Raw genomic sequence first — 12,529 nt, forward strand, 5'->3', positions numbered from 1 at the left:
TGTTGTGGCCTCTCCCGTTGCGGAGCACAGGCTCCAGACACACAGGCCCAGCGGCCATGGCTCACGGGCCCAGCCACTCTACGGCAGGTGGGATCTTCCCGGACCAGGGCACGAACCCGTGTCCCCTGCTTCGGCAGGCGGACTCTCAACCACTGTGCCACCAGAGAAGCCCAGTATTTGGATTATTAAGTGTAATAGAATCATGAAAATGCAATGGGGGGGGGGGGTTAAAAATGCCTTCACTTTGAAGTTAACTGTAATAAAATCTATGGATACTAATATCTTCTAATTTTTTACCTATTTTCCTCACTGGGGGTAGCAGGAGGCAGATATAAGAGGGGTCGATACCAAAAATTATTTAAAAACTTTTATTCTGGTGATGTTATTTGCATTTCTCTCTCAAGATACACCGCACTTTAAATCTCTATTGTGCTCAACACTCACCCGCTTGGACTGATTCCGCTGCCCATGAGAGGGGAGACATGGCGCCCCAAGAACAATAACTTCCAAATGCCAGTTAACTGCCTTTCAATCACATTAATAAATATTAATAATTATTCATCTAGAATGTTAGTCTCTTATAAAACCTCAGCAGGAAATACGTTCCCAAAATATTACTTCCCCTGCAGCTCTTTCTCTGTGATTTATTCAGACAGTTCTATAGATATAAGTTTCAAAACATTCCATGGTGCCCTTTCAACCCAAACAGGTCTGCTTTTATTTGCTTTATTTTGTTTATGATTCAGCCTGCTTATTTGCACAAACAGTTCCACACCTAAAAATAAAGGTAAAACCACCCTTCTAGAGAAACAGAGCATCTTTCGAAGTATGACAGGCAGAAGCCAACATGACATTATCTCCCGTCTTTTAAAAGAATGGATAGTTTCCATTTAGACAGAATGCTTGCTTTAGACATAAACTAGACGATCATCAGTCACTAGCCTGAACAAACTCATGACAATACCACTAAATCCGACACCCAGTGAGACAGGAGATGGTAGGTGACAGACTCAAGCAAGAGAAATACACAGAGCTGTACTTTCCACGACTGCCAAAAAGACTAAACCACATCTGCAGTTTTCATACCCATTCTGTTGACCCAACAGCCTTAGACAAATGTGGTACCAATTCTACAGTAACTGTGGGTTTCATTCACTAGCAGGTTACAAAATCAATTTAGTGAGTTGGAATCAGCATTAATCTAATATAACAGAAAATATCATTTATTGTAAGGATGAGGATTCTTTGGCGGAACTGGTTTTCATTTTAAACACACATGCATATGTACATATTTACATACTGGATCTCAATGATAAATACGTTTACTAAGGGCTTGAAAAATATGAATCCTGTAGGATATAATTTTTTGTCCTGAAAATTTCAGTTCTTCAGAGACTAATATGTATAGTTATTTTATTTAAGAATATATACATTTGTCTAGATACATTTGGTTTGTCCTGATGAAACTTAATATAATCAAAATGGAATCAGAGCCCAGGTATTCTGATTCTCAAGTGTGATTAACTGTTGATAATAATGTTGAGCATTAAGCTAAACCAGGGTCTGTCCTGGACATTTTATATAAATTATCTTATTTATGTCTCAATACAGCTATAAGGTACAAATTACTCTCCTAACTTTACTCAGGGAAGCAAGGCAACTGGCCTAGGGTCTCACAGACAGGAGGCGGCAAGGCTGGGATAAAGCCCATTATCCAGCTATGGATCCTTCTCTCCATGCAGTAGGAGCAGAAAATATTTGTTTAAAATAACTGTTTCTGGAATTAGCTCCTTGGAAATTACATTTAGGAAGTCTCAGATGACATTACCCCATGTAGAGAAGAGGGGCATTTAAAAAACGCCAACGTGGGCACACCAGCAGCCAAAAGGACTTCAAGCAACAGAATGAAAATGTTTAGAAAGTGACTATACTTCCCAGTACAAGGAAAGTTCCTGGAGTACTCAGGCTGCACATTAAATTGCAAAATTAAGAAACATAATCTCCAGGCAGACTCTTCAGCAGTTCAGGACTCACATGTTTTAAAATTTTCATCATTCTAGTTGGTCAAAGGTCATGCTAGAAGAATTAAGAGAACTTTACTCAGAATCCTAGCCTGACTGTCGTCAGGGTGGTGACGTGGACTTCTATTTTAAAGGGAATCTAAGGATTTATATAATAGTAAATTTTGCCATCCCGTCGCCCTCCCCCGCAAAATCAGATCCACCTGCACAGATAACTAAGCTGGGACACATTCCAAATATCTAACATACACCACACTTACAAGGTACAAAACCCAGATCTGTGCACAGAAGCGTAAGTGAAATTATATTCTATACGGTGGGGACTCTGTTCTTTCTGAGCCTTTCTGGGTAACTCTATAGGGAAATACAAATGTGGAGCCTTTTCTTTTTCTACTTTCTTACAATGAAAAGTTACATTAACGTCATATTAAATGGCATAAAAAGTGGTTCAAGTTCTGTGAGGAAAACCTAATATAAGACTTTTCCTAATTTCTGATTCTCAAAAGTTTTCATAAACGTTGTGCATCAGTTTTATGCCAACATTAGGATTCCCTTCTAAAGGACATGCATGAAACATCTATCAGCTTAATATTATAGAACTGATAGTTAATTTACCATTCCAATACATTTTCTGAGGATGCTCCAAATGCTGAAGTCATTTCTGGAAAACATAGGTGAGGGCAAGCTTGTTCTGAAAAAAGAAAACAAAAATAAAGACTTAATTTTAATACCACTGGCGTTAGGAAAAAAGCTATTGTCAATAATCCGAGAGCCACAGGCATACATGTACAGAGACACCATGAAAACGTGCAACATGTACATATGGCCAACAGGTACATGAAAAGATGCTCAATATCACCAGTCATTAGGGAAATGCAAATTAAACCCACAATGAGATATCACCTCACACTTGTTAGAATAGCAAAATAAGGGATTACAAATGCTGGCGTGAATGTGGAGAAAAGGGAAGGTTGTGCACTGCTGGTGGGATTGTAAGCTGGTACAGCCACTGCAGAAAACAGTACGAATAGTCCTCAAAAAATTTAAATTGAACTCCCGTATGATCCGGCAATTCCACTTCTGGGAATATATTAAAAGGAAATGAAGATACTAACTTGCAAAGATGTCTGCACCCCCATGTTCACAGCAGCATTATTTACAATAGCCAAGACATGGTGGTATGAAATCAATCATTTAAGAAAATGTGGTATGTGTATGTCTCTCTCTGTCTCTCAGACAGACCGACACACACACACACACACACACACACACACACACACACAAAGGAATATTATTCAGCCATAAAAAGGAGGAAAACCTACCATTTGCAACAAAACTGATGGACCTTGAAGGCATTATATTAACTGAAATAAGTCAGACAGAGAAAGACAAATACTACATGATCTCACATGTGGAATCTAACAACAACAAAAAACCAACATCAAACTCAAAGAAAAAAGATCAGATTTGTGGTTGCCAGAGGTGGGGTTGAAGAGAAAGGGAATTGGACGAAGGTGGTCACAAGGTACACACTTCCAATTATAAGATAAATAAGTACTAGGGATGTGATGTACAACGTGACTATAGTCAACACTGTAAGACGTAAGTAAGATATACTGTAGCCGTTAACAAAGTAAATCCTAAGAGCTCTCATCATCAGGAGAAAAAAAATTTTTCTTTTTATTTTATCTATATAAGCTGATGGATGTTAACAAAACCTACTGTGGTAATCATGTCACAATACTGTGAAATGTAATATACGTGAACTCAAGCCATCGTGCTGTGCACCTAAAGCTTAGTGATGTATGTCAATTATTTCTCAATAAAACTGGAAAAAATGTGCACAGACAGGATAAAATAGGGTCAATCTGGGCTTGTATCCCTATTCACTGCTATTTTGGGCCCTGAAAAGTTCCACAGCAGATCAACCGGCCCCACGTCTTCGGAATCGTTCTGATCCGAACCCTCCTAATCCTCCTGTGTTGGTGTCCAGCTGCTTAAACCACCTCAGAAGTACACTGTCCTTTCATGTGCTGGCATATCTGACCTGCTGTTTGGTCCAAGAGAGACCTATCATACTCTGATACTCAATAAATTACTCTAGTAGCTGTTAAATAATGGAAACAAAAAATGTCATTACTGAACCTAGCTTCAGGTTTTTAAGAAATTAATTGTATCATATCAGTACTTTCCCAAAGATGCTGACATTGGACCAAAATCAGCAACTCTGGATGGACTGGAAAACCCTTTGCAAATTAACCTCTACAGAAGGAGCGTTTCCAAAGCCTCTGCAGGGGTAAGGAAACAGCCAAGAGAAGGGCGGCTGTCGGTGGCAAAGGGTCTGTGGCTCAGATGAGCCGCACGCTGAGCTCAGGCATCCTGAGGCCTCAGCACCACCAGCGGCAGGAGGTGCCCAGAACCGCTTCCTGAAACACCGTTATAATAATGCCTTCTTTTTCATCATCTTAGGTTCTGGCCAGGGATGCTGGTTTTCCAGGTGCTGTTTGAAATATACCCATGTAACTGAAATATTAAAGAAAATATTAAATTAAAATTCTCATCTTCTAAAGAATCTCTGTTCTATAAACTGATTGACTTGAATTATAGAAGTTAATAAAATTTTAAGTTTTTAAATAAATAATATTTTAAGATCCTCTGTGGTAAAATCTTTCTGATTTTTCCTTTTTTTAGGAACGCACACTGCTCATTTGGCAGATCTGTCATCTACCCAATCTGCTGGATAAGTGGCCACAGATGGTATTTAAATCACATTCTCTACAATCCAAGACTATCAATCTCAGTGACATGAACAACTGAATCCAGGACAGAATCCTTGCCATTACCTACCATTTGCACGTAGAATATAGTTTCAGAGATGCATATCAACTAAATTTTTCATCTCGTCTATTATAAAGTCAGTCAGAAATGTAACATATATCTAGGAAGTTATGAGTCCAAAATAAGTTTTGTGAAGACTGAATAAGGGGCTGTAATTCCCCCCAACAAATGCTTACATTAAATGCATATGCATACATTACTATTCTCATTAAAGGCAAGAACAGCAGAAAAACAAGAAATATTTTGGAATCAAGAAAGCAGAAGAGACATCCAAGCTTTATTTTTATTCTCAATTTAGAAAGCATCACAGGGTTGCCAGCCAAGAATCCCACCCAGAAATATCCTGTACTGATTTTTGTGCACATAACTCTTTGTGGTGTTCTATGAAAATGTAATTACTCATTAATGAGGCCAGATCATCTGCAATCTGAGTTATCGATTCTGGAACACAACCAGAAAGCAGAGGTGATGGGAAAGGGCCATCACGAAGCCCGTGCTGTCTTCTCGTGTAGGCCACGCAGAGCCAAAAGCAAACCCTCCTTCAGACCACATGGTGCGTAACACGCTGATGAGAAGCAGCAACAGGAACACCAGCCCACACGGCCATGCAGGAGCTGGGTCCCAAGTAAATGACCACAGGGCTGCTGACTGCATCTAAATCGATAGCATGAGGAGGCTGCCACAAGAACAGAGCCAGAACATTCCCAAGGGCAGCTCTGCAAAGGTCAGACCAGAGCTGGGATCCAGACCCATGTGCCACTTTGAAAAGGAGGACTCATGAGAGGCCAGGCAAAGGTGCCTGGAGAACAGCTCTTATAAGCAATGGCTGAAGGAAACGTGTGGTCTAGAAGAAACAGAAGAAACTGGAGGTCTGGGAACAGGGGGCATGACAGAGGTGTCGGGGCATTCAGAGGACGGGGCCGGGGGCAGGAATAACGGCATCTACACACCCACAGCCCCACCGCAGTCCCTGCACCCCTCTGCCTGCTTCGTCCTTCTCCACAGCACTGATCATCACGTGACGCACTGCAGGGCACCCCTGAGTATCTGCTGACTACGTCCCCCAAGTATAGTACATAAGCTTCCGGAGGACTCACGTTTCATCTACTGCTGTATCTCATTGCCCAGGACAAGCCTAACACAGGGGAAGAGTTTAAGTATTTGTTGAATGAGCTTTGGAATTTATAAGGCCTTTTGGTATACATTATCGCTTTCATAAAGAATTTGGTTTCTCTTGTGCTACTGAAGACATCAGGACTATGACTCTTGGTGGAAGTTACAGGACACCTAACGTAAAGCTAACATAAACTTAATATAAATATAATATGAAGTTAACATAACAGCTACCATAAAATATAACCTGTCTTATAATTAATTCCAAATAGGGGAGACAAGAGAGTCTCAACAAGGAAGTGTTTCAAACAGATGCTGGAGGATGCCTTTCAGTCACGGCACAGAAAGGTATTCCTGCACTGGGTGGGAAGTTGGTCTCCATCAGCTAGGCCAGGGATGTTGCTAAACATCCCACAGGAAACAAGACAGGTCTCCACAACAAAAAGTTATCCAGCCTCTAATGTCAGTAGTGCCAAAGTTGAGAAACCTGTCATAGAAATACAACTAGAGCTTCATAGATAGTTTTAAATTTTGTAGTGGCTTTATTAAAAAAAAAAAAAAAAAAAGTAGGGCTTCCCTGGTGGCGCAGTGGTTGAGAGTCCACCTGCCGATGCAGGGGACACGGGTTCGTGCCCCGGTCTGGGAAGATCCCACATGCCGCGGAGCGGCTGGGCCCGTGAGCCATGGCCGCTGAGCCTGCGCGTCCGGAGCCTGTGCTCCGCAATGGGAGAGGCCACAACAGTGAGAGGCCCGCGTACCACAAAAAAAAAAAAAAAAAAAAGTAACAAGATAAATTAATTTTAACAATATATTAGAGTTAACCCAATATGTCCAAAATATCAGCACTTCAACATGTAATCAATATAAAAATATTAATGAGGTATTTTATACTTTTTCCCACAGCACGTCTTCAAAATCCAGTGCTGATTTTACACTTAGAGCACCTCACAAGTTAGCTACTAAATTTTTAACAAAGTGAAATGTAGTCTTACCAAAGCAATAAAATTATGTTTACTGGCAACATATTTTATACTGCTTCGTTTTTACAAACTATATTACGAAATTAACATAATAAACCTATATTAATTAAAATTAAATAAGACTACAAATTCAGTTTCGTGCTCACACTAGCCACATTTCAAGTGTTCAAAAATCACCTGTGGCTACAATTGGACATAATGGATTTCTGTGATTACTTCTGAAAACAAAAGGATAGGAATGCTCCCAGATTATGGGGGAAGAGCAAAACATTACTCAATTACAAGAGTCTAAAGTCAATGAAGCAAAACAGTCCACAGCCCAATCATCAAGAAAATGCTAAATCTGCAGTATTATTTAAAGTAGAGAGAATAGACTTTTTTTAATTAGGTAGATTAAAATTTTTAAAAATGATTTATACTGAAAAGGATATGTTTCTATATTTTTAATTTTCACTCCTTCCATAGTGGGGCGGGGAGGCGGGTAAGAATTCCCTAATGATCTTGGATGAGGAGATGCTACTCCAGGCAGAAAACAGAGCATGGCAGGCAGGCCTCAGAATTTCCAGGCTGAGAGCACAGATCAATTATTCTCTTCCCTTTGAGTTGATCTGAGAGTCATTATCCTGAATTCTATGCTTCCTTTTTCCCTTCACACAGAGAGAAAACACCCTGTACCAGGGACTGAGAGTGATGCACCCCGGCTCTATTTTCAACCATACAGATGCCGCTCTGACTATGGACACAACGACACAATGACTGGTCTTTAAGGGAAAGCTCCCGTCCCACTCGCTTCATCTCCAAGATGCACGCGGCTCACCCGGCTGCCCTGCCACTGCACTACCGACACAGGGTGTACACAGACCCTGAGCTGAACCACGTTAACTTGTGAAGCGTGACTCACAAATGCTGTGCTGGGATCCCTTTGCTCCAAACACACTGCGCAAGTTCAGGAGATCACTGGCCCCCAGGTCTTTGGGAGATGCTTTTATTTTTCCTAAGATTTTTTTGGTGTGAACTATTTTTAACGCCTTCAATGAACGTGTTACGATACTGATTGTTTTATGCTTTGCTTTTTTTGGCTGCGAGGCATGTGGGATCTTAGCTCTCCAACCAGGGATTGAACCAGCAGCCCCTGCACTGGAAGGCGAAGTCTTAGCCACTGGACAGCCAGTGAAGTCGCTGGGAGATGCTTTTTTTTTTTTTAAACATCTTTATTGGAGTATAATTGCTTTACAATGGTAGTTTCTGCTGTATAACAAAGTGAATCAGTTATATGTATACATATATCCCCATATCCCTTCCTTCTTGCGTCTCCCTCCCACCCTACCTACCCACCCCTCTAGGTGGTCACAAAGCACCGAGCTGATCTCCCTGTGCTATGCAGCTGCTTCCCACTAGCTATCTGTTTTACGTTTGGTAATGTATATGTGTCAATGCTACTCTCTCACTTCGTCCCAGGTTACCCTTCCCTCTCCCCGTGTCCCCAAGTCCATTCTCAACGTCTGTGTCTTTATTCCTGTCCTGCCCCTAGGTTCATCAGAACCACTTTTTTTTTTTAAGGTTCCATACATATGTGTTAGCATAAGGTATGTGTTTTCCTCTTTCTGACTTACTTCACTCTGCATAACAGACTCTAGGTCCATCCACCTCACTACAAATAACTCAATTTCATTTCTTTTTATGGCTGAGTAATATTCCATTGTACATATGTGCCACATCTTCTTTATCCATTCATCTGTCAATGGACACTTAGGTTGCTTCCATGTCCTGGCTATTGTAAATAGAGCTGCAATGAACATTGGGGTACATGACTCTTTTTGAATTCTGGTTTTCTCAGGGTATATGCCCAGTAGTGGGATTGCTGGATCATATGGTAGTTCTATTTTTAGTTTTTTAAGGAACCTCCATACTGTTCTCCACAGTGGCTGTATCAATTTAATTCCCACCAACAGTACAAAAGGGTTCCCTTTTCTCCACACCCTCTCCAGCATTTATTGTTTGTAGATTTTTTGATGATGGCCATTCTGACTGGTGTGAGGTGATACCACATTGTGGTTTTGATTTGCATTTCTCTAATGATTAATGATGTTGAGCATTCTTTCATGTGTTTGTTGGCAGCCTGTATGTCTTCTTTGGAGAAATGTCTATTTAGGTCTTCTGCCCATTTTTGGATTGGGTTGTTTTTTTTTTAATATTGAGCTGCATAATCTGCTTGTATATTTTGGAGATTAATCCTTTGTCAGTTGCTTCGTTTGCAAATATTTTCTCCCATTCTGAGGGTTGTCTTTTCGTCTTGTTTATGGTTTCCTTTGCTGTGCAAAAGCTATTAAGTTTCATTAGGGCCCATTTGTTTATTTTTGTCTTTATTTCCATTTGGTGCTGAACTCTCTCAGCTTTTGCTTGTCTGTAAAGGTTTTAATTTCTCCATCAAATCTGAATGAGATCCTCGCTGGGTAGAGTAATCTTGGTTGCAGGTTTTTCTCCTTCATCACTTTAAATATGTCCTGCCACTCCCTTCTGGCTTGCAGAGTTTCTGCTGAAAGATCAGCTGTTAACCTTACGAGGATCCCCTTCTATGTTATGTGTTGCTTTTCCCTTGCTGCTTTCAATATTTTTTCTTTGTATTTAATTTTTGATAGTTCGATTAATATATATGTGTCTTGGCGTGTTTCTCTTTGGGTTTATCCTGTATGGTACTCTCTGTGCTTCCTGGACTTGATTGACTATTTCCTTTCCCATGTTAGGGAAGTTTTCAACTATAATCTCTTCAAATATTTTCTCTGCCCCTTTCTTTTTCTCTTCTTCTTCTGGGACCCCTATAATTCAAATGCTGGTGTGTTTGATGTTGTGCCAGAGGTTTCTGAGACTGTTGTCAATTCTTTTCATTCTTTTTTCTTTATCCTGCTCCCTGGCAGTTATTTCCACCATTTTATCTTCCAGCTCACTTATCTGTTTTTCTGCTTCAGTTATTCTGCTATTGATTCCTTCTAGAGTTTTTTTAAATTTAATTAATTAGGCTGCGTTGGGTCTTCATTGCTGTGCATGGGCTTTCTCTCTTTGTGGCGAGCTGGGGCTACTCTTCGTTGCAGTGCGCGGGCTTCTCATTGTGGTGGCTTCTCTTGTTGCGGAGCACGGGCTCTAGGAGCACGGGATTCAGTAGTTGTGGCACGCAGGCTCAGTAGTTGTGGCTCGTGGGCTCTAGAGCGCAAGCTCAGTAGTTGTGGCACACAGGCTTAGCTGCTCTGCAGCATGTGGGATCTTCCCAGAGCAGGGCTTGAACCCATGTCCACGGCCCCAGCCCACGCTCCTGCCCCAGCCTCCCTGCATAACCGGGGCCAACCTCTAGCCTGGGGGGCCACGGCTGGACGATCTGCCTCAGGGGGCAGCTACGTGTGCACTAAGAAAAGGGACAATCCAAGATGGACCTAGAGATTGTTCTACTGAGTGAAGTCAGACAGAGAAAGACAAATACAAATGATACTGCTTATATGCGGAATCTTAATAAATGGTACAAATGAACGTATTTACAAAACAGAAATAGAGTCACAGATGTAGAAAACAATCTCATTGGGGAGGGATAAACTGGGAGATTGGGATTGACATATATACACTACTATATATAAAACAGACAACTAATAAGGACATACTGTATAGCACAGAGAACTCTACTCAATACTTGTAATGACCTATATGGGAAAAGAATCTAAAAAAGAGTAGATATATATGTATATGTATAACTGATTCACTTTGCTGTACACCTGAAACACAACACTGTAAATCAACTATACTCCAACTAAAAAAAAAAAAAAAAAAAAGAGCCTCCTGGAAATGAAGTTTCAGTTTCTTACCTGCACATCCGTTTTAAAGAATTTTAAAAATTCTTTGTTATTTTCATAAAGTACAAACATATTAAGGTGAAAACATTCATAGTCATTGGTGATATCTGCCCACTGAATTAGCTTCTCAATTTGTAAGAGCTCCTGGTATATTATAAGCATCCTATTCACCACCTATATTGCAGATAACTCTTTCCAAGTCTAACATTGGTCTCCTGATTCTGTTTATGGTATAATCTGCCAAAACCAAATCTACCTACCTGGGAAGACTATAAATATTATGACCATAATGTATACATGAAACTTTAAATAGACAGCTATCTTCCAATATTTTCCATATGGACAAGATAAAAACACTCCACAATCGTATTAATAGTTACTCCAGAGAAAAAGGTACATCCCTTAATTCAGGGGTCCCCAATCCCTGGGCCACGGACAGGTACTAGTCCGTGGCCTGTGAGGTACCAGGCTGCACAGCAGGAGGTGAGTGACAGACGAGAGAGAGAAGCTTCATCTGTATTTACAGCTGCTCCCCATCGCTCACATTACCGCCTGAGCTCCGCCTCCTGTCAGATCAGCGGCGGCATGAGATTCTCATAGGAGCGCGAACCCTACAGTGAACTGCGCATGCGAGGGCTCTAGGTTGCTTGCTCCTTATGAGAATCTAATGCCTGATGATCTGAGGTGGAGCTGAGGCAGTGATGCTAGCACTGGGGAGCGGCTGCAGATACAGATTATCATTAGCTGACAGATCTGACTGCACAGAGACCATAATAAATCAACTGCTTGCAGCCTCATATTGAAACCCTATCAGTGGGCTTCCCTGGTGGCACAGTGGTTGAGAGTCCGCCTGCCGATGCAGGGGACACGGGTTCGTGCCCTGGTCCGGGAAGATCCCACATGCCGTGGAGCGGCTAGGCCCGTGAGCCATGGCCACTGAGCCTGCAAGTCCGGAGCCTGTGGTCCGCAACAGGAGAGGCCGCAACAGTGAGAGGCCCGCATATCGCAAAAAAACAAAAACAAAACAAAACAAAAAAGCTATCAGTGAGTGGCAAATGAAAACAAGCTCAGGGCTCTCACTGATTCTGCATTATGGTGAGTTGTATAATTATTTCAGTATATATTACAATGTGATAATAATAGAAATAAAGTGCACAGTAAATGTAATGCGCTTGAATAATCCCGAAACCATTCCCCCCACCCCCGGTCATGGAAAAATTGTCTTCCACGAAATGGGTACCTGGTGCCAAAAAGGTTGGGGACCACTGCCTAAATTCATAAAGTTTTATAATCTCATTCTTACATTTTTAGAAATTTAAGTTCTAAGTCAAAACCGAGTCAAGACACAACAGAAATAATCTTCTTAAGTATTTACCACATGGAAGTAAACGTAATTAAATGGGGAAACAAGTATGTGGTTAATTTTTCAAATTACAATACATTATTATATTCCAGGTGAAAGAATCCACAGATAAAGAACAAGCTAGTCATCTACTCCCACCTCCAATACCAACATAACAGCCCGAAGTGCTCCCTTCCATACTTTTCTCCTTGCATAAGCATATACGAGTACATAGATTTTTACAGACATATTACCCTACAGGTCACATTGTTTTCTCAGTAAATAATAATTTAAGAGGATACCCCTTCAAGTTGATAGATATAAGTGTATCTATCTTTCTAATATCTTTATGCACAGGAACACATACACATACATGTAACTTTGTATCATGCACCCTGT

General features: G+C 40.9%; 1 protein-coding gene across 12 annotated transcripts in view; it reads right to left on the reverse strand.

The window, feature by feature from the left end:
- OSBPL1A (oxysterol binding protein like 1A) overlaps window positions 1-12,529 on the reverse strand; it is a 211,169-nt gene that overhangs the window by 32,463 nt on the left and 166,177 nt on the right. For all 12 annotated transcript variants that reach the window (XM_060028802.1, XM_060028804.1, XM_069541326.1 and 9 more), the window contains one exon: window positions 2,637-2,712. In XM_060028802.1, the coding sequence (XP_059884785.1) occupies window positions 2,637-2,712 (76 nt within the window). The remainder of the gene's footprint in view (window positions 1-2,636; window positions 2,713-12,529) is intronic.

This window comes from Delphinus delphis, chromosome 13 (genome assembly GCF_949987515.2).
Source record: "Delphinus delphis chromosome 13, mDelDel1.2, whole genome shotgun sequence".
In the NCBI taxonomy this organism is placed as follows: domain Eukaryota; kingdom Metazoa; phylum Chordata; class Mammalia; order Artiodactyla; family Delphinidae; genus Delphinus; species Delphinus delphis.